The sequence below is a fragment of the Sturnira hondurensis genome, unplaced genomic scaffold, assembly GCF_014824575.4.
Source record: "Sturnira hondurensis isolate 20B ecotype Veracruz unplaced genomic scaffold, ASM1482457v3 Scaffold0000880, whole genome shotgun sequence".
Lineage (NCBI taxonomy): Eukaryota > Metazoa > Chordata > Mammalia > Chiroptera > Phyllostomidae > Sturnira > Sturnira hondurensis.
The window spans coordinates 4,449,417-4,473,092 of NW_028073511.1; the positions used below are offsets into that span (position 1 = coordinate 4,449,417).

The 23,676-nt window shown below is 41.2% G+C and overlaps 1 protein-coding gene across 2 annotated transcripts in view; it reads right to left on the reverse strand.

The window, feature by feature from the left end:
• XPO5 (exportin 5) overlaps nt 1-23,676 on the reverse strand; it is a 68,605-nt gene that overhangs the window by 8,088 nt on the left and 36,841 nt on the right. For both annotated transcript variants that reach the window (XM_037053559.1, XM_037053551.1), the window contains 5 exons: nt 22,894-23,093; nt 20,630-20,729; nt 19,625-19,806; nt 2,489-2,589; nt 503-599 (listed from right to left, as the gene is read on the reverse strand). In XM_037053559.1, the coding sequence (XP_036909454.1) occupies nt 503-599; nt 2,489-2,589; nt 19,625-19,806; nt 20,630-20,729; nt 22,894-23,093 (680 nt within the window). The remainder of the gene's footprint in view (nt 1-502; nt 600-2,488; nt 2,590-19,624; nt 19,807-20,629; nt 20,730-22,893; nt 23,094-23,676) is intronic.

Here is a 23,676-nt window from a genome sequence, read left to right on the forward strand (position 1 = left end):
TTCATAAGTAACACAGACTTACAATGGAGAATCTCGTTAGTTGGGCTGATCAGGCTCTGGGTTAGTGAGGCCAGTGGCCTGGGTGTGGCAGTGCACAGGAAGGTCTCTTACTGCCCCACCCCACAACCGGGACCTGAGACAAAATCTGGCCAGCCACTTCCCATTGTCCCATAAAAAGGCAGGCTTCGATGGGGGAGGGGTATGGGAAAAATGCATCCCCACCACTATACCTTCTCCTTTGGTCTCATCATTTTATGCACCAGAACAGACAAGTTGGGCATAAAATATGAAGTCATGAATAGGGCTGAGGCACATATAACAATGATAAAAGAACAAATATAAGAAAACTTCATTTTTATTTGGGACTAGAATTATAAGTTCCCTGTCAAATTCTTGCCTCATTTTACCTACTATTTCTCTACACCAAAAATCCAACCCATGGCCATTCCTATACAACACATGCCTAGGAAGAGAACGTGGAGAGGCTGCATTGGTTCATTACCAGTTTTCATAGAGGGTGGAGAAGAAACGCTGCATTCTTTCCAGGACTGTTTTGTAAACAGGAGAGTCATTCAGTTCCAGGAGAGGCTGAGGTAATCCTACAGAGAAAGAAACGTCAGGTACGTGCTGCTCCGCTTCTAAGAGTCGCAACTTACCAACACCCTACTGCAGGCAGATGTGGTTTGGGGTAGGGGATGAGGAGTGTTACAAATGCCAAGGAGCTGGCCAAGTCTTCCACGAGCTGGAGGTGGTAGGAAAAGGTAAAAGCTATTTAAGTACTCAGGACTTCAGACTAGACCTGGGTACTCCAACTTTTGCTTGGGTTTCCCCAGATGGGACTTGTACCAAAACACACAATGAGAACTCAAAATGGTCTCTCCATAAAAAAGTGGGGCCTCCCTTTTTAGGTCGTACAACCTCTTTTTCAAGCAATATTTTATGCAAAGCCCAAGATGTGTAACAGATCAAAATGAAACTCATTTATCTCAGTATAGTAATTGCCTTAAAAGATCTATACTTTTTTTTTAATTTTAATTTATTTATCTTTAGAGGAAAGGAGAGAAGGAGAGAAATATCAATGTATGGTTGCTTCTGGTGTGTCCCCTGCTGGGAACTGGCCTGCAACCCAGGCATGTGCCCTGACTGGGAATCGAACTGCAATTGTGTGGTTTGCAGGCCCGCGCTCAATCCACTGAGCTACACCAGCCAGGGCCAGATCTATACTTTTATCACAGGTAATTTCATATTTCAAGTCTTTTTTCATGGTTGGAAGCTGCCAAAAGGAACTGTTTGTCCACCCTAGTATGTTTTGGCTGGCCATATATTTCTATAGCCAGAGTTCACGGTTTAATCTGAATGGTAATTGAATATGGGTGTGTGGGTGTGTGTTTGTGTGAAGCAACAGCTACTTTTTATAATGGCAAGACATTTTTTGGAAGTTTTATTTTTAATGGTTTCTGCAACACACCAGTGTAGTGGTGCCCAAGTGAACGGCCCAGAACTACATAGGCCCAGACAGACCTAAGCTCTGGAAAGGCAAACCACCACCCTCCCTTTCATCAACATGCTTACTGGGCTGCTTCACCACAGCCAGGCCCGGGCAGAGGTTACGGGTGCCGAGCGAAGGGATATGGTGGGAGAAGTGGTGAAGTTTCAGAGCCCGCATAAAGCATCAGAGTTGGGCACAGAGTTCAGACAAGTCTGGATGTCGCTAGCTCTAACTTATCATTGTCACGGCCTTGCCCTTTTCTTACAGCCACACAAGTCCTTCCTCTCTATGCCCTGGACACACCGAGCTTTCTTGCATGCCTCAGCATCTTGTACCTGCCAAACCTGTTTGGCCAGAATGCTCAGCATCTCCTCTTACCCCAAACCTGGTTAGCCCCTACTCATCCTTCGTCTCCACTGGGGGTACAATCTTCTGACTCCTCCCCAAGAAACAGTCTAACAGTCACTTTCATTCACAGAACATGTCACAATTATGACTGCATGGTTATTTGCTCATGGGAAAAATGAGTTAAAGCAACATTCTAATACAGAAAACAGGGCTTAGAAAGTATTTATTTAAAATTGTTGATAATATATATTACTGCTGAAAGCTATTTAGGCTTAATTGTTTAAATACATTTTTAGCCCCATACATAAAAGGTGGGAAATTATGCTGATATCCTTCAGGTCAAAACCACCAAGGTTTCTTTATAGCCTAGAAGCTCTAACAAACAGCACTACCTGGAGGAGTTAATGTGGGGTAGGAGTGGCAGTGGGGAGAAACTGTCTTTGAAGACCTTCTCTGTGTGCTACGATGATGAAGTGAATGCACTTGCCCCTAGAGAGGCCATGGGAACTCCATACATGCATGTTTGAACAGACAGGTGGTCAAGATAGTGCCAGGTGACAAAGAAGAAGACACAAGGCACACTGAGGCTGCTTGAGGAGCCCATTAGAGGTAAGGTGAGCTTCAAGGAAAAAAAAAGGCTAGATTTCTTACCTAAAATAGCAGATTTTTCCACTTCAAGCATATCCAGAGCCTTTGTGAAAGGCTCTACCATTTTGGCTAGCATTTCTGGTGCATATAAAGTATTGTGAGTTCTAAAAGAAAAAAAGGATGCTATGTGAACTTTTCCTAGTCTGTTGCAGAAGGCAAGAGTGGGTTTCACCTTGTAACTGTGATACTACACTACCACATAGATAAATCTCCCTGTCAACACTACTCCTGGCAGGGGGAAAAAAGGCCAGTATAAACATTTAAATATTGCCCTGGAAAAGAGAACAGACTCCAGGCTATTAAGTATAGTTGTACAGTATACCAACCTAAAAGCAATCAAGACGAGAACCAAATCCTGAGATAGCTGGACAACGTCACAGTCTGATGCTAGAAAGCAAAATTCTTTGAAACCTGAGACCATGCCTTGGCACACTATTTTCTGTTGCCAGCGACATAGGATGCAATGTCAGAGGCACTGTGGATTCACAGGCAGGAACAGAGCACAAGTGATAATATGCTCTAATTTTTCAGATGTTCTGTCTCCATTCCAAGAACACAGACTCTATCTACATTGCTCTGACAGTTGTTTCAGCCTCCTGGAGGAACATCCACAATTCCCACATGTGCATCTGTTCCCCAGCAAAATGACTTACCTGAGCAGTTACTGGCTTTGTAGCACTGAGGAGGGACGACTGTGGTGGATCTGACCTACCTGCCGTCCACAGTATCCCCTCTTGCCCACAACAAGGCGCACTGAACAATCCATAGCCAGAGAATGTCACTACCTATTTTTGTTTTAAAAGTTAATTATAAAACATCTCAAGATATAGAACATGGACCAGATCTTTTTAGATCATGCTTTAAAAAAGAAACAAAAAAACCCCCCGTCAGCATTATTTTGAAAACCTAACCATGTACACTTATTAGTACACTCATTTAAACTTTTAGAATGCCACTCTGTAAGTTAACTCCAGTTTATTTCCCCATCTCCCTAGTAAGAGTTAGTAAGATTGTCTCCACTCTCTTGCTTACACAAAGAGCCTAGCAATGAGCTTTTATGCAGAGGTCTCCTTGTGTACACGTGAGTCTCTCTATGGTGGATACAAACACATGGAATCACTGGAAACTGGTCCTTTGCAACTCACAGTTGCAAATATGTTTTCCCAGTCAGTGGCCTGACTTGCTTACACTGATATCTGCAACTATACTTACAGGCTATACTTTTTTCCTTTTTTAATTGTGCTAAAATACACATCACACAAAATTTACCATTTTAAGTGTCCAGTTTAAATGGTATTAAATACCCAAACAGTTGTGCATTTAGCACCCATCCCCATAATTATTTTCACCTGTGTAAAACTCTATACATACCAAGCAAAATTATCCCTTACCCATCCCCATAATTATTTTCTATACATATCAACTATATACATATACATAAACTCTATACATATCAAGCAAAAACTCCCCATTCTTCTTTCCCCAAGGCCCTGGCAACCACTATTATACTTTCTGTTTTTATGATTTTGACTATGCTAATTACCTCATATAAGTGGAATCATACAGTATGTGAACAAAAATGGGACTACTTGGCAAGCCTTACAAGATCAATAACTGAAAGTAACCACACAGGATGTTTTCATCATATAAAATTTCCAACCTGGACATATTTTAATGGGAAGTCATGTCTTAAAGTCTGTATAATAAATTCATCTCTACCTTGAGCAAGTCCTGTTGATTATTTTTATCCATAACATACTTAAAACTCCAAAATGATCTCTTGTACAAATCTCCACAGATAAACACTCAGTATATTGGGACAACCCCAACATTCTTCATTATGATCTTTTATCTGCATACCTCTACAAACAATGTATGTTAAGTGTTAATTACCCTGCACCCACCAATGTATAAGAATTATGTATCTCTCCACTTTATTTTGCATCTAATCCTAGAGACCTAGCTTGCTTTACTTTCCCCTCCTTAATCTGCCACCAATGGAATTCATGTAACCTTCCCTATGTCTCTGGTTCTTATGTGCAAAATGAACTGCAAAACTTCTACTCCTTGGAGTATTAGGTCTCGATCCTTTGAGATTTTGCTTCCAGGACTGGCCCAAAAATCTTTGCTCAAATAAACACTTCAAACCTTTTTTTTTAATTTAACTTTTATTTATTTTTTTAGAGACAGAAAGAGAAATATCAATGTGTGATTGACTCTCATGCGCCCCCTACTGGGAATCTGGCCTGCAACGCAAACATGTGCCCTGACTGGGATGGAACTGGTGACTCTTCAGTTCACAGGCCAGCACTCAATCCACTGAGCAACATCAGCCAGGGCTCTTTAAACCTTTCTTTAGGTTTGAAATTTCATTCATTGAACAAGTATTTGTCTCTGTGTGACTGGCTTATTTCACTTAGCATAATGTCTTCAAGATTCATCCATTTTGTAGCATATTGCAGAATTTTCTCTGTTTAAAGGCTGAGTAATATTCCATTAGTGTATATATACCACATTTTGCTTATCCATTCATCCATCAATAAATACTTAGGTTTCTTCCATGTTTTAGCTTTGTAAATAATGCTATGAACATAGGTATGTGTGTGTATATATAAATATATGTAGAGTGTATATATTTTCAATACTCTCTTTTTTAAAAAGGAAATACCAGTGGCTTTTAAAAAAAAAAGATTTATTTTTTAGAAAGCTAGGAAGGGAGAAAGAGAAGGAGAGAAACATCCAGCTAGGGACCGGGCTTGCAACTCAGACATGTGCCCTGACTGGGAGTCAAACCTGTGACCTTTTAGTTTGCAGCCCAGCGCTCAACCCACTGAGCCACACCAGGCCGGGTACTGACACCCCACTTTCAGTTCTTTTGAATATACACCTAGAACTGGAATTGCTGAATAATATGGTAATTGTTTTTAATTTTCTGAGTAATTGCCAAATATTTTAGGAACCATTTTCCACAGTGGCTATACAATTTTACATTCCCACCAACAGTGCACAAGTGTTCCAATTTTTACTCATTTTCCCCAACACCTATTTTCTGATTTTTGTGATAGCAGCAATTTTAATGGATATGAAATGAAAACCCATTGTAGTTTTAATTTGCATTTCCCTAATGATTGGTGATTTTAAGCATCTTTTCATTTGCTTATTGGCATTTCTGTTCAAGTCCTTTGTCCATTTTTAAATTGTTTTGTTGTTAGGTTGGACTACATAGAAAATATATTCTGAACATTAATCTCTCACCAGATATGTGATTTGCAAATATGTCTCCCATTCTGTGGGTTGCCTTTTTATTTTGTGGAATAATGTCTTTTAATGCACAAAATTTAAAATACTCTCATGAAATCCAATATTTCAATTTTTCTATGTTACCGGTGCCTTTGTTGTCATAGCCAAAAAATTATAACCAAATCCACTGTGAAGATTTTGTTCTATGATTTCTTCTAAGAGTTTTATTGTTTTAGGTCTTACATTAGGTCCTCAATCTACTCTGAGTTAATATTTGAATGTAGTGTTAGGTAAAGGCCCAACTTCACTCATTTGCATGTGGATATCCAGTTTTCTCAGCACCATTTATTGAAAAGACTGTCCTTTCCCCCATTGAATAATCTTCACATTCTTGCCAAAAATCATTTGACCATATACATGAGGTTTATTTCTGGGCTCTTTTTTCTATTCCATTGGTCTGTATGTCTGTCTCTCTTTATGCCAATACCATGCTGTTTTGATGATGGTAGCTCTGTAATAGGTTTTGACATCAGAAAGTGTGAGTCCTCCAGTTCTGTTTCTCAAGATTGTTTTGGGGGACATCCAGTCAAGATGTAGGCGTAGGTAGACATGCTTTGCCTCCTCACACAAACATAGAAAGAATTACAAAACAAATGACACCCAGAACGGTCAAAAAATCAAGCTGTATGGAAGTCAAACAACCAAGGATTTAAAGAAGACACATTCATTCAGAAAGGCAGGAGCGGTGGAATACATGGAGAGGTGGCAGCAGCAGTGGAATGAACCGTCTCACATTCATGTATGGTAGATAAAAATCGGGAGGGATACCTTGGGAGCAAGTGATTTAAGCCCCAAACTGGACCACCCAGCCCAGGGTTCCAGTGCCAGGAAGATAAATCCCCATAATTTCTGGCCATAAAAACCAGTGGGGGTTGGGGTGGCAGAAGAAACTGCTGGATTTTCAGGAGACTCAGACCAAAGGGCCCACACAGACTTAGAATGTACACAAACCCACCCACTCTGGGATTCACCACAAGGACAACGGCTGGAAGGGCACCAGTCACCGGCATTGTCCACTCTCCAATCCCCCCCACCCCACAGCCACAAAGTGGTGAAGCAGGGTGCCTCACCTTAGTGATTACACCTAAAGCTCCATCCCACACAATTTATAGGTGCCTTTTCTACAATAGGCCACAGTACTAAGGGAATCAAAGCAGCTCTACCTAGTACACATAACAAACATAGGGAGGCTGCCAAGTTAAGGAGACAAAGAGATATGGCCCAAATGAAAGGACAGAACAAAACGAAATGGAGATAACCATCCTATCAGATGCAGAGTTCAAAACACAGGTGATCAGGATGCTCAAAGGACTCGCTGAGTACGGCAACAACATAAAGGAAGAAATGAAGGTTACACTAAATGAAATAAATAAAAATCTACAGGGAACCACCAGTGGAGGGATGATGGGATTCAAATCAACGACTTGGAACGTAAAGAAATAAGCATTCAACCAGAACACCCATAAGAAAAAAAATTAAAAAAAAAAATAAGACTTCTGCCAAGATGGAGGCGTAGCTGGAAACACTGTGCCTTCTCCCACAACCAAGTTTAAAGACAACAAAGTTTTAGTAAGCAAAAACGCAGCCAAAACACAGAAAATTGAACTATACAGAAGTCTGACAACAAGGTGCCATTCATCCAGATCGGTAAAAGGGGCGGAGCCCGCAGCTGAGCAGGGTTGTGCAGGAAAGACCGTTAGGTCTGACCAACCCAGGAGCTGAGGCGGAGGCAGTTGGCAGATGCCAGGCGTGGGCTGGCTGACTGCAGTCACACATTCACGCGTAGATAAACCAAGCGAAGGAGCAAACTGTGACAGACCACTCAGGCTAGGGCCCCAGCGACGGGAATTAGAGCCTGAAAGCATCAACTGGAAAGACTTTCTTGGGGTCAAGGGGCTGGGAGAGGCTCCCAGGCTCACAGAGAGTTTGTTGGAGAGACCCACAGGGTCCTTAAGAGTACACGGGTCCGCACACCCGGGAACCAGCACCAGAGGGGCCCAATTTGCTTGTGGGAAGCTGCAGAGGGGACAGAAATCTGAGAGAGAACGGAGCGGAGCAAAGCGCCATTTTTTTTTCCCTCTCTGACCCCGCTCCCACATACAGCATCACAACCCAGCAACTGGGTCGCCCAGCCCCGGTGAACATCTAAGGCAGAAGATGTTCATACCCCTCATACATAACAGGTGTGAACAGACCAAACATTATGACTCAAAAACAGCTCAAAGCCCCAGAGCCTATAATTCTAAGTGACCAAGAAATAGCAAACCTTTCAGATGCACAGTTCAAAACACTGGTGATCAGGATGCTCACAGAATTGGCTGATTTTAGCCACAAATTAGAGGAACATATGAAGGCTAAACTAATTGAAACGAAGGGAAATGCACAGGAAACCAATAGTGATGGAAAGGAAACTGGGACTCAAATCAAGGGAGTGGACTAGAAGGAAGAAAGAAACAATCAAACAGAAAAGAAGGAAGAAACAGGAATTCAAAAACATGAGGAGAGGCTTAGGAACCTCCAGGACATCTTTAAACATTCCAACATCTGAATTACAGGGGTACCGGAAGGGGAAGAGGAACAGCCACAAGTGGAAAACTTATTTGAACATATAATAAAAAAGAACTTCCCCAATCTGGCAAAGAAAATAGACTTCCAGGAAATCCAGGAAGCTCAGAGAGTCCCAAAGAAGGTGGACCCAAGAAGGAACACACCAAAGCACATCATAATTACATTAGCCAAGATTAAAATGAAGGAGAGAATCCTGGAAGCAGCAAGAGATAAGGGGACATTCACCTACAAAGAAGTTCCCATCAGACTGTCAGCAGATTTCTCAAAAGAGACCTTACAGGCAAGAAGGGGCTGGAAAGAAGTATTCCAAGTCATGAAATCCAAAGACCTACAGCCAAGATTGCTCTATCCAGCAAAGCTTTCATTTAGAATGGAAGGATGGATAAGTGCTTCTCACATAAGATCAAATTCAAGGAGTTCATCATCACCAAGCCCTTATTATATGAAATGTTAAAGGGACTTATCTAAGAAAAAGAAGATAAAAAATATGAACAGTGAAAGGACAGCAAACTCACAGTTATTAACAACCACACCTAAACCAAAAGCAAACTTAGAGGACAGCTAGATCAGGAGCGGAACCATAGAAATGAAGATCATATGGAGGGTTAGCAACAGGGGAGGTGGGAGAAGGAGAGTGAGGGAAAAGAACAGAGAAAAAGTAGCATAGATGGTAGGTAGAAAATAGACACGGGAGGGCAAGAATAGTATGGGAAATGTAGAAGCTAAAGAACTTGAGACACATGGACATGAACTAAAGGTGGGGGAATGGTGGGGGAGGGGGTGTGCAGGGTGGAGGAGAATGAAGGGGAGAATAGAACAACTGTAATGGCATAATCAATAAAATATATTTCAAAAAAACAAGGAGAGTAGAAAAACCATCCAGTACATCTCCAAATGTACCAACATCCAAATCAAAGGGATGCCAGAAAAAAAGAAAAAGAGCAAGAAATTGAAAACTCATTTGAAAAAATAATGAAAGAAAATTCACCTAATTTGGCAAAGGAAATAGACACACAAGTCCAGGAAGCAGAGAGAATCCCAAACAAGTTGGACTAAAAGAGGACCACACCAAGACAGATCATAATTAAAACGTCAAAGGTTAAAGATAAAGAGAGAATTTTAAAAGCAGTAAGAGAAAAAAAAGTACAGATACACCTACAAAGGAGTTCCTATAAAACTATCAGCCGATTTCTTGAAAGAAACTACAGGAAGGCAACGACTGGAAAGGAGTATTCAAAATGACGATAAGCAATCTAGATTACTCTCTCCAGCAAAGCTATCATTTAGAATGGAAGGGCAGATAAGATGCTTCCCAGACAAGCTAAAGCTAAAAAAGTTCATCATCACCAAGCTCTTGTATGAATGTTAAAGTACACTTACACAATGGAATTCTACCCAGCAGAGAGAAAGAAGGAGCTTATATCATTTGTGACAGCATGGATGGAACTGGAGAGCATTATGCTAAGCGAAATAAGCCAGGCTGAAACAACCCACATGCCTGGGTTGTAGGCCAGATCCCCAGTAGGGGGCATGCAAAAGGCAACCAACTGATGTTTCTCTTGCATGTTGATGTTTCTCTCCCTCTCTTTCTCTCTCTATTCTCCTCTCTCTAAAAATAAATACATAAAATCTAAAAAACAAAACAACAACAACAACAACAAAGCCCAGGGAAGCATAATTGGTAGGTACAGAACAGACAGGGGGATATTAAGAAGAGTATAGGAGCCCTGGCTGGGGCAGCAAAGTGGATTGAGTGCCAACCTGTGAACCAAAAGGTGGCTTGCTTAATTACTAGTCAGGGCACATGCCTGGATTGCGGGCCAAGTCCCTGGTTGGGGATGTGTGCAGGCAACCAACTGATGTTTCTCTTGCAGGTTGATGTTTCTCTCCCTCTCTTTCTCCTTCCCTTCCCCTCTCTCTGAAAACAAATAAATAAAGTCTTAAAAAAATAACAAAGAAGTCCCTGGCTGGCGTAGCTCAGTGGATTGAGCACGGGTCTGCGAACCAGGCAATCACAGTTCGATTCCCAGTCAGGGCACATGCCTGGGTTGCAGGCCAGTTCCCTGCAGGCCAACTCCCAGCAGGGGATGCACAAAAGCCAACCATACATTGATGTTTCTCTCCCTCTCTCCTTCCCCTCTAAAGGTAAATAAATAAATAAATAAATCTTAAAAAAAAAAAAACAACAACAAAGAAGAAAAGAAGAATAGTATAGGAAATGGAGAAACAAAAGCACCTACATGCACAACCCATAGACACGAATTAAGGGAAGGAAGTGCAGGGCAGAAGAGGGCAAAGGGGAAAAAAACTGGGACAACTGTAATAGCATAATCCATAAAATATATGTATATATATATATTTTTCATGTTTTTTAACTTTTTTATTTTTTAAATATATTTATCAATTATGCTATTACAGTTGTCCCATTCCAACCCTTTATTCCTCTCCACTCTGCACATGCCCACCCAAGCACATTCCCTCCCTTTCATTCATGTCCATGGGTCATACATACAAGTTCTTTGGCTTCTACATTTCCCATACTATTCTTAACCTCCCCCTGTCTATTTGCTATCTACCATCTATGCTACTTATTCTCTATACCTTCCCCCCTTTCTCCCCCTCCCATTCCCCTGTTGATAAACCTCCATGTGATCTGCATTTCTGTGGTTCTGTTCCTGTTCTAGTTGTTTGCTTAGTTTGTGATTTTGTTTTTGTTTTAGGTGTGGTTGTTAATAATTGTGAGTTTGCTGTCATTTTACTGTACACGTTTTTTATCTTCTTTTTCTTGGATAAGTCCCTTTAACATTTCATATAATAAGGACTTGGTGATGATGAACTCATTTAACTTGACCTTATCTGGGAAGCACTTTATCTGCCCTTCCATTCTAAATGAAAGCTTTGCTGGATAGAGCAATCTTGGATGTAACTCCTTGCCTTTCATGCCTTGGAATACTTCTTTCCAGCCCCTTCTTGACTGCAAGGTCTCTGTGAGAAATCAGCTGACAGTCTTTTGGACACTCCTTTGTAGGTTAACTGTCTCCTTTTCTCTTGCTGCTCTTAAAATTCTCTCCCCCTTTTTCATCTTGGGTAATGTAATTATGATGTGCCTTGGTGTGTTCCTCCTTGGGTCCAACTTCTTTGGGACTCTCTGAACTTCCCGAAAGTCTGATTCCTTTGCCAGATTGGGGAAGTCCTCCTTCATTATTTGTTCAAATAAGTTTTCAATTTCTTGCTCTTCCTCTTCTCCTTCTGGTACCCCTGTAATTCGGATGTTGGAACATTTAAAGATGTCCCGGAGGTTCCTAAGCCTCTCCTCATTTCTTTGAATTCTTGCTTCTTCATTCTTTTCTGATTGGATATTTCTTTCTTCCTTCTGGTCCACACCATTGATGTGAGTCCCAGTGTCCTTCCCATCACTATTGATTCCCTGTACAGTTTCCTTTATTTCCCTTAGCTTAGCCTTCATTTTTTCATCTAATTTTCAACCAAATTCAACCAATTCTGTGAGCATCCTGATTGCCAGTGTTTTGAACTGTGCACCTCATAGGTTGGCTATCTCTTCATCACTTACTTGTATTCTTTCTGGTGCTCTGATCTATTCTTCCATTTGGGCCTCTTTTTTTTGTCCTCACCAATCTATTATGTAGTAAGAGGGGGAGCCTTAGGTGATCTCCAGGGTGGGGCAACCACGTCACTGCATTATGACACTATATGTAGGGAAGGGGTCCGAAAGGGAACAATGGCACTTGCTCTGCTCTCTACTGGATTTCAGTCACTTCCCCTAAGCAGATTGTGCCCTTCTGGTGCTGATTCCCGGGTAGGTGGGCTTGTGTACATTCTAGGACCCTGTGGGTCTCTCCAACAAGCTCTCCTGTGAGGCTGGGAGTTTCTCCCACTGCCACCTCAACCCCCACAGGTGTTTTCAGGCTTTATTTCCTTACCCTGGAAACTTGGTCTGTCTTGCTCCCCCGTTGTTTCTCCTGGTTTATCTGCACGCAGATGTGGGACTGCCTGGTCCCCAATCTGCTGCCTCACAGGGTCTGCCAGCCACCACCTTGCCCGCCCCAGTCCTCTGGCTGCTGCCTTGCTGCAAGTCCTCTCTGCCACGCTTCCCGACTCTGCTCCTCTTACTGGTCTGGATGAATGTTTCTTCTTTAACTCCTTGGTTGAAAGACTTCCATACAGTTCGATTTTCTGTCAGTTCTGGTTGTTTTTTGTTTTTGAATTGTTGTTGTCCTTCTTTTGGTTGTATGAGGAGGCACAGTATGTCTGTGTCTCCATCTTGGCCAGAAGTTAAATATAGATTTAAAAAAGAGAGACTGCTGGCCAAGATGGAGACATTCTTCTAGACCAGTAAGAGGGGTGGAGTTGGGCAGCTTGTGGCAAAGCAGCGGCTGGCAGACCAGGGGTCCCACATTTGCTCGAAGATAAATCAGGAGGAACAACGGGGGAGCGAGACACACCGCACAAGCCACAGTCCCAACACAGGAATAAAGCCTCAAACCACCGACTGAAAACACCTGTGATGGTTGTGGTGGCAGCAGGAGAAACTCTCAGCCTCACAGGAGAGTTCATTGGGGAAACCCACAGGATCCTAGAAGGTGCACAAACCTACCCACATGGGAATCAGCACCAGAAAGACCCAATTTGCTTGTGGGAAGGGGGGAAGTGACTGAAAGCTGGCAGAGAGTGGAGCAAGCTCCAGTGTTCCCTCTTGAACAACCTCCCCGCATACAGCATCACAACTTCCTGCCCTAGTGAACATCTAAGGCTCTGCCCCTCACTACATAACAAGCATCAAGACAAAAAAAAAAGGCCCAAATGGAAGAATAGATCAGAGCACCAGAAAGAATACAAGTAAGTGATGAAGAGATAGCCAACCTATGAGGTGCACAGTTCAAAACACTGGCAATCAGGATGCTCACAGAATTGGTTGAATTTGGTTGAAAATTAGATGAAAAAATGAAGGCTAAGCTAAGGGAAATAAAGGAAACTGTACAGGGAATCAATAGTGATGGGAAGGACACTGGGACTCACATCAATGGTGTGGACCAGAAGGAAGAAAGAAATATCCAATCAGAAAAGAATGAAGAAGCAAGAATTCAAAGAAATGAGGAGAGGCTTAGGAACCTCCGGGACATCTTTAAATGTTCCAACATCCGAATTACAGGGGTACCAGAAGGAGAAGAGGAAGAGCAAGAAATTGAAAACTTATTTGAACAAATAATGAAGGAGGACTTCCCCAATCTGGCAAAGGAATCAGACTTTCGGGAAGTTCAGAGAGTCCCAAAGAAGTTGGACCCAAGGAGGAACACACCAAGGCACATCATAATTACATTACCCAAGATGAAAAAGGGGGAGAGAATTTTAAGAGCAGCAAGAGAAAAGGAGACAGTTAACCTACAAAGGAGTGTCCAAAAGACTGTCAGCTGATTTCTCACAGAGACCTTGCAGTCAAGAAGGGGCTGGAAAGAAGTATTCCAAGGCATGAAAGGCAAGGAGTTACATCCAAGATTGCTCTATCCAGCAAAGCTTTCATTTAGAATGGAAGGGCAGATAAAGTGCTTCCCAGATAAGGTCAAGTTAAATGAGTTCATCATCACCAAGTCCTTATTATATGAAATGTTAAAGGGACTTATCCAAGAAAAAGAAGATAAAAAACGTGTACAGTAAAATGACAGCAAACTCACAATTATTAACAACCACACCTAAAACAAAAACAAAATGACAAACTAAGCAAACAACTAGAACAGGAACAGAACCACAGAAATGCAGATCACATGGAGGTTTATCAACAGGGGAATGGGAGGGGGAGAAAGGGGGGAAGGTATAGAGAATAAGTAGCATAGATGGTAGATAGCAAATAGACAGGGGGAGGTTAAGAATAGTATGGGAAATGTAGAAGCCAAAGAACTTGTATGTATGACCCATGGACATGAATGAAAGGGAGGGAATGTGCTTGGGTGGGCATGTGCAGAGTGGAGAGGAATAAAGGGTTGGAATGGGACAACTGTAATAGCATAATCAATAAAATATATTTAGGAAAAAAGACTGTTTTGGGTATTTATGGTCCCTTGAAATTCCACATAAATTTGAGGATGAGTTTTTCTATTTGTGTGAGAAACCATTTTGGGGATTTTGATAGGGGACAGTGAATGTGTAGATTATGTTGGGTATTATCAACATTTTTAAAAAAGATTTTATTTATTTGTCTTTAGAGAGGAAGGGAAGGAGAGAAGGAGAGATAACAATGTATCTTGTGAGTTGCTTCTTATGAGTTCCCTGCTGGGAACCGGCCTGCAACCCAGGCATGTGGCCTGACTGGGAATCGAACTGCGATCGCCTGGTTCGCAGGCCTGCACTCAATCCACTGATCTACACCAGACAGGCCTCAACATTTTAATAATATCGTATCCTAATCCATCAACATGGGGTGGGTTTCCACTTACGTCTTCTTTAATTTCTTTCAGCAATATTTTGTAGTTTTCAATGTAGGGGTTTTTCAACTTCCTTGGATGCTAATAACTATTTTATTCTCTTTGGTGCTATTGTAAATTCAACTGTTTTTGCAATTTCCCTTTTTAGATTTTTAATTGTTAAAATATAGAAATGCAACAGATTTTTGTGTGTTGACTTTGTATCCTGCTACTTTGTGAAATTCATGTACAGTTGACCCTTGAGTAACACAGGTTTGAACTGCGCAGGTCTACTCATATTTTTCAATTGGGGTTTTCTGTGTGAACAGAGAGTCTTACTTCTTTCCTAGTTTGAATGCCTTTATTCCTTTGTCTTGCCTAACTGCTCTGTGTCGGATTTCTGGTACACGGTGTTGTACAGCAAAGTGAAGGGCTTGCTTGTTCTTTCCTTGCTTGTTCCTTGATGGTACGGAGAGAGCTTTCCATCCTTCACCATGGAGTAACATAAAAGCTGTGGATTTTTTATAAAAATCATTTTTCATGTTGAGGAAATTCCATTCTAGTCCATGTTAGCAGAGTGTTTTTTATCATGAGAGAATGTCAGATTTTGTCAAATGCTTTTTCTGTGTCAATTAAGATGATCACACTTTTTTCCTTTGTTCTATTAATATGGCATATTACACTTCTTTTAAAAACTGCAGTGTGTCATCTTTTTAGTTTCTGAATTAAGGTTTTTTTGAAGATGTCTGATACTATGAAATGAACTCTGATAAAATCAGTTTCCAGAAGAAATCAACTTTGAAAGAGAGCAGATGAGCAGTTTCTTACTCTTTCATTAAGTACAATTGTGACCCAAAGAGATCATTTACGAAGCAGAAGGATTAAAGCATCATATGTCAAATATCCCTGGAGCTACAAGAGACTCTTGTAGCCCTCATATTCTCCTCCTCCCCAAGGAGGTGGTACCACAGGGGACTGACCCTCTACCTCACAAGCAGAGGAGGACTCAGAGTACATCCTGCTCTTATATCTCTGACTCCAGGTAAACCGTTCATAAGCAGGGACACCTACAACCCTTATTTATATTCAGGCTCCTGAAATGTCACCTTTCCTGACACTTGCAAGTTGGAGCTCTGTGCTTTCACATTAAGAGACTAGTTACTGCTTGGCAAAGAAAAAGATAATTACTGTATTTTGGCATATATAATGTGCTCCCATGTATAACGTGCACCCATGTTTTTGGTCCAAACTTTCAGGGGAAAAAAAATCTTTTAATTTTTTAATTCAATAATTTATTTATATTTAGAAACAAAACCAATTATTGTATTCCAGGGTATTATTCTCCATAAGGATATCCTTATTGCTTTCTAGAGTTACACTTTTTTTTTACATATGCCTGGGCCCCACCCCTGGCCAATTACATCAAAATCTCTGAGGATAGGGTGTAGGCATTAGTATTTTTTAAGAGTTTATTTATTTATTTATTTATTTATTTTTAGAGAGAGGAGAAGGGAAGAAGGAGAGAGAAAAACATCACTGTGTGGTTGCCTCTTGTGTGCCCCCTACTGGAGACTTGGCCTGCAACTCAGGCATGTGCCCTGACTGGGAATCGAACCAGTGACCCTTTGTTTTGCAGGTCTGTGCTCAATCCACTGAGCCACACCAGTCAGGTCTAGAGTTACACTTTTAAAGCATAAATGAAAGAGTTAAAAACATTTTTAATAGATATAGAATTAGTACCACGCATGTATAATGTGCATCCTTACTTTTCCCTTAAAAATTGGGGCAAACGGCACACATTATACATGGCAAAAAATGATAGGTAATAAAAGTTTTAAGTTTTGGATTATCTGTACCTATCTTAAATATAGGGGTTGGCAGAAATAGGTTAATAGTTGTGATACAAATAAATAATACAATGATTAATAAATAGTAGTACAAGAATAAACTGTTTCACATACTCAATATTGGAAACCTACTTTTGCCAACCCCTGCATTCTTAGTATCACCAGCTACGAGTACAATCCCTATGCTAAATAAGACTACAGCCCTGGCTGGTGTAGCTCAGTAGATTGAGCGCGGGCCTGCGAACCACATGATCGCGGTTTAATTCCCAGTCAGGGCACATGCCTAGGTTGCAGGCCAGTTCCCAGAAGGGGACTCACGACAGGCAACCATACATTGATATTTCTCTCCTTCTCTCCTTCCCTTCCCCTCTAAAGATAAATAAATAAAATCTTTAAAAAAAAGACTTTACACATATAAAGATTTCAGCAGCTCATATAGAAACAATGTAACAAATTTAAGTTAGCAGAAAAGTGGTTATTATAAACTGATGACAATGTACCTTTCAAGAATCAGAGAGTTCTGTTCCCCATATCTGGCTTCTATCCAACTCACTAGAAATAACACTGTCCAACAGAAATACAATGTAAGCCACTAAAATTTTCTAGCCAGCCAAACTTAAAAAGTGAAAAGAAACAAGTTAATCATATTGTATTTAATCCAATGCATAAAAAACCCCATTTCAATGTTATCAACACTAAAAATTATTGAGATATTTCACTTTTTTTGTAACAAGCTTTCAAAACCCGGTGTGTATTTTATACTTACAGATTCTCCCAATTCAAACTAGCCAGATTTCATGTGCTCAACAGCCAACTACAATAGTGGCTACCATGATGGATAACAGCTCTAACACCTTCTTTGCTTATCAGACTACTTGACAGGGAGTTAAAGCTCACAGCTCCAGTATACAATTGATGGAAATATACATTGTAACTTAACTGGTTCTACTGATGAAAACTGAAAACATGCATACCTTATAAACCATGAATACTACTCTTACCTGTAGGATTCTACTTCTAATCAACAGAAATGAAGTATTAAGTAAGTATTTGCATAGCCAAAAGACATTTACAAGAATGTTAACAGCACTGTTTGTAGTAACAAAACACTAGAAACTACCCAAAAGTCCATCATCGTTAAATGAATAATTTACAGTATATTCACACAACAGAATACCACTCAAGCAATGAGAATAACAAACCATGACTACGTGCAATAACATGGATGACTCTTACAAATATTGAGCAAGAGAAGCCAGACATGAAGGAGTGCATGCTTCTGACGCCATCTACTAAAGGTAAAACAACCAGGCAAAATGTTAAATGTCAGAATAGTGGTTGCCCTTGAGGGGCAGGTACTGATTTGAAAAGAGTTGTTGGATAAGGTTGTTTCTTAATCTGGGTGCTGATTACAGAGGTGTATCCATTTCACGAAAATCCATCTACACACACTCTTAATTTGCATCCTCTAATTATATATATTTGTGTCCTTACATTATACTTCAAGATAAAATTTACTACAAAACTCTTAACTACTCAAAGAATCTAACTGTTCCATAACTACAGTCAACATTTTTCAAAATACCTTTTGGCTGACTCTGGGATTTCCTAAAAGCATCGAACTCTTAGAAAAACATCAAGAGGACAGTCATGCTGTTCTTGTGGTCTCCTTGCCCAACCAGGAATGAACCCCATTTCCAGGTCTGGGTTCTCACCACATGAACTCTGGCCACAGTTCTAAAAAGGCTGGGTTCTTGAGTCTGTTACCAACTGACTTAAACACGTTCACATTTCTCTAAGTTAACAAAGAACCTTTTAGTTTAAAAAACACTGATATGGAAACAAACCTTTCCCTGACTAAATATTTTACTGCCCTCTCAACATGCAGGTCATACTTCTTTACTGAAATCTCTCTCTTTTTTAAATCAGCAAACAAAATATTGCCTAATTCCAGATACATCCACAATGACAACTCATGCAGACACTCCACTCTTACAAACTGGTCAACAAGCCCTTTAAACGTTTAATTCTTAAGTTTATGATCTAATAAGTTGTCTGTTGCCAGCAGAGCGTCCCTGAGACAGGAGTAATTTCGGTTGAGACTCTGCTCTTACACCCCACACAAGAGGCCAAACGCACAGTACACAGCTCTAACTTGTAACTCAGTAGTAATGAGATATAGAAAGCAATCAAATTTTGCTTTGGCCAGTAAGAACTGAATTCTGTCCAAAGCCTATTTTCCTCTGCAGAGAGCATCTCTGAATCATCAAACATACACCAAGTAACTAATGAGCATAGACTTGGCATATTTCAATGTGAATACACTAGCTCATATGATTTATAACGGTGATTCTCAACCTTTTAGAATGTGTAGAAGAACTACTTTGGGATCTTGTTCTAATGCAGATTCTGATTTAATATGTCTGGGGTGGGATCCCAACTCTGCATTTCAAACAAGCTGACGCTGCTGGTCTGAGGACTCAGCTTTCAGAAGTAAACACCTAGGAAAGGGAGGTGGACCATGTATCAGGCCTTTCTCTGGCATGATCAGCTACTAGCTATCTGGTCCATTTGATATCAAGAGTTATTATGGATACATTCAGATTAGGTCATCTGAATGTATGGTATGAATACCACCCAGAAAAGCATCACTACAGAAAGCAACTGTCCTTCCCAATGAACAATTCCTTTAGTGGCAAAAAATTTAGACTAAATAAAACTTAGCAAGTAAAAAGTAAGAATAACGTATAAAAAAGTAGGAGAAAAACACAGAGGAGATTCAAATTGAGAAAAGCCATTTTGAGATTAGCACCCATGTGCTCATTTGAAATGTAAGATTTAATGTAAGCGAGAGCTAATGCTATTTTTAAAAAGAGACCTCCCCCCCATGGAAGTAAACAACACCTAATGCCTCATTTACCACCATGATTTGAGGAAATACAAACAATTTTCAACTTTTGAGGTTCTTAAGGGTAAAAAGAAAGAGAAAAACCATTATCCTGACTCACCTTATAAGGGCAAGCAAATTGTCAAGAAGTTTCAGAATCTGTTCTGTGCAGGGGTTACGGAAGATTGGATTTCCAGTGGGTGTATAACCCACCACAAACCCTCCAGCTTTGGCCTCTTCGAGGTCGGTGGGCCAGCAAGTTCGTTTCACAACACCCAGAATGCTATACACACAAAAGCTCATCTACAGAAAAACAAAATGAAAGGTAAACATAAAAGGGGAAGAAAAGACAAAAGTGCTATTAGATATATGCAAGGTTATGGCAAAAGGGATACAAAGACCAGAGAGAAGGAAAAGGCTCCTGCCCCCAACCCTGTCCCTTCCTTTAAGGTCAGGTCCTTTCACTGCCATCTTTAAGTGCAGCGGTAGGCTCTAGAAACTTGTCATGAGGATGTCCTTCCAGAGGCTACAGTGACCATCTCACAGGACCCCAATTAGAAAGTGGCTTGGACATAATTCAAAGCAAAGTATTTAGGCAGACAACACTTTATCTTGTTTTTGAATTGACCCTGCAGCCTCCAGCTTAAGCCTTGACAGCTTTTGCCCTAACCCCCACTCACAGTACTCTCAACCAACCTATTACCTGCCAGGTTAATTAATGTGATTTTTGTCATAATGGAGATAAGAACAATGCTTATTTGAATAGGAAAAACTGAAAAATCTCAGGTTTGCAAGTTAGGTCATCATTTAGGACTTTACATGCCAGAGAGCAATGGCAGGGAGGACTCACCCTGCTGACCAAGTTCTGACCTACTTCCTCATTACACCTTCAGTCTTCAGAGCTATTTAGAGATCCTTAAAGCCAAAATAATGACTTCATAGAAAAGACCATCTGCTCTGCTGTGGGAACTAACTCAAGAATTCAAGACTAAAGAAGAAAAGAAAGGAGAAGCTTAGGAAAGTGAAGAGTCCAGATTTCTGACCCATATAGAAAATGTAAATGACAACACCCCTACTCCTACCCGTGGCAACTTCCACTTCCCATTCCCAGAAAAGGCTGACTTACTCGGGCACGGTTTAAGCCACAGGAATCCTCCAGGGCAGGGTCACAGCTTTTCCGATCTGCACCCACATAGGCAAGAAATGCATCAACGTCTGACAGCACTCTGAAGGTTAGGGGGAAAGATAAGCTATACCAGGATTTTAGGCAAGGACAGTTTCTTCCATAAAAGTTATGGTTATTTGGCCCCAAAGAACAATTTTTATAGTGACAGCAGTTTAATCATATTGTCAGCTTTCATTTGACAGTTTAAACTTCTCTTCTCACTTCTAAATGCTATTAGTGACACTTTTGCTCTGGCTGGTGTGGCTCAGTGGACTGAGTGCCAGCCTGTGAACCAAAGGGCTGCTGGTTCGATTCCTACTCAGGGTATATGCCTGGGTTGCAGGCCAGGCCCCCAGTGGTGGGCCCACGAGAGGCAACCACACATTGATATTTCTCTCCCTCTCTTTCTCCTTCCCTTCCCCTCTGTCTCAAAATTAAAAAAAAAAAAATGTTACTAATGGCACTTTTAAGAATGCAAGCTTGGCCCTGGCTGGTGTAGCTCAGTGGATTGAGCATGGGCCTGCGAACCAGAGGATCGCGGTTCGATTCCCAGTCAGGGCACATGCCTGGGTTGCAAGCTGGTTCCTTGCAGGCCAACTCCCAGCAGGGGACGCACAAAAGGCAACCATACATTGATGTTTCTCTCCCTCTCTCCTTCCCCTCTAAAGATAAATAAGTAAATAAATTTAAAAAAAAAAAAAAAAGAATGCAAGCTTGGACCCTGGCTGGTATGGCTCAATGGATTAAGTGCTGGCCTACGAAACAAAAGGTTGCTGATTCAATTCCCAGTCAGGGCATATGCCCAAGTTGTAGGCCAGGTCCCCATTTGGGGGCGTGTGAGAAGCAACTGATCGTGTATTTCCTGCATATCAATGCTTCTCTCCTTCTCTTTCTCCCTCCCTTACCCTTTCTCTAAAAATAAACAACCATAAAAAAAAAAAAAGAAAGAAAGAAAGAAGAGAAAAAGAATACCAGCTTGGCTCAGTGGGTTAGAGCATCATCCAGTAAGGGTTTGATCCCCAGTCAGGGCACATATGAGAATCAACCAGTAAATGCGTAAGTGGAACAAAAAACCCTATGTTTCTTCCTCCCTCTCTCTTTTTCTCTCCCTCCCTCCCTCCCACCTTCCTTTCCCCCCTCTCTCTAAAATCAGCGAGGTTTTACAAAATACAAGCTTTGATGGCACTCTCCCTTTTGAGAGCATGCCATGCCTTCCCCTCTTCTTTCTCCAGTGTGGTGTGCTTTCTCAGGAACATGCCTGGGCCTTTCCCTTACCCCTTTTCTTCCCTCCAGGTGTATTACCTTTGTCTTTCTCTCCCCTAAGTGCCAACGACCCCTTCTTTTGTCTCTGTAATTTGTTTCCTGGGCCTAAGCAGCCCAGTTGGTTCACTTCTACCACCTCTGTAACTTGCTAAATAATCTTTCTCTTATTAAAAAAAAAAGAATACAAGCTTGAGTGCTATGTGGGCTCGGACGAGTGTCTGTGTGGCCCCTACTCAGTACGGGCCATTACTGGCTGTTCTTATTTCTCTACATGTACTGGTGCTACAACACAGACACAGCAGATTTCATGGTGGCCTCCCAAACCATACAGTCCATTTTTTTTAAAGTTTCTTTCTTTTTTTTTAAAAAGATTTTATTTATTTATCTTTAGAGGGGAAGGGAAGGAGAGAGGGAGAGAAACATCAATGTATGGTTGCCTTTTGCGCGTACCCTGCTGGGAGTTGGCCTGCAGGGAACTGGCCTGCAACCCAGGCATGTGCCCTGACTGAGAATCGAACCGCGATCGTCTGAGTCGCAGGCCCGCGCTCAATCCACTGAGCTACACCAGCCAGGGCACCATACAGTCCATTTTTTATTCTCCCTCCCTATACCTCTGTTCGGCAAGAGGATATTTTCAGCAATTAGAATAGAGGCTGCTTTCATACATCACTGGTTGTGCCATTGTATCTCAATATCCTTACACTCCCCCTCCTAGGCATTGCATGCTTTTTTTTGGTTAATTATAGTTGACTTTCAGTATTATTTTATATTAGTTTCAGGTATATAGCATAGTTGTTAGACAATTATGAAGTGACCCCCTAATAAGTCTATCACCTGCCTGGCACGATACTACTGACTGTAACTTCCCTATGTTGCACTTTAGGTCCCCACGACCAGCACAGCTCTTGAAACAGAAAGGGTGCTTGAGCGCAGTGCCAGTAAGTGGCAAGGATGCCCTCTACCTGTTCGTGTCTTCAGAAAGCCAGATGCTGGCCACCGGTGCCATCAGCTCCTCTAGGAACATCTTCTGACGCTCATAGTTCTTGAATTGGTTGCTAATGAGAACCAAGGCTTCCATGAGGGCACACTTCTCCATTTGTGTCAGGAGTAGCTCATTGGAGAGGAGCTGTTTCACATGGTTGTAAAGCATGTCAAAATTGGGCTGCAGATCACAAAGGAAAAAAATTACTAGAGGTGGTGAAGATCTAATTTTCAGGGAAAAATGAGTCACTCAAGGAAGCTGGAAGGAAAACCAAGGCATTCATTCCCAAGAAGGTCAGGTCTATAAGACTGTCCTTAGTGATTTAGCTTCTGGGTTCTTTTGATTGGGCAAACAAGGCAATTTAGGCAGAAGGTGGTTGTCTTGAGTATCTGGGTAACTGCAATTTCCCATACTGCAACTGGGAAAACAATTTACCTTTTTTCTACATCAACTTTTACAGTACACTCACAAAGGTCAGTTTGTTTTATACACATACGCACTCCCACACAACACTGCTGTGTGTTCAGAAGAGAAATGTACAGCTAATTTGTAATTTGGAGTAGTGCTAAATTTCTTCTAATAACCATCCAAAAAATATTGGGGTTCACATCTGGATTCTCTCAAGATTAGGCACATCATTTGCTAGTAGTTAAGAACATCACATAGGACATAAAGAGGAGTACACTGATGGGAAAAACCTGGCTGCATCCATATGGAAGAGAACTATTTGTTTTGAGGGCATATTCTGCATTTTTAGCTCCAC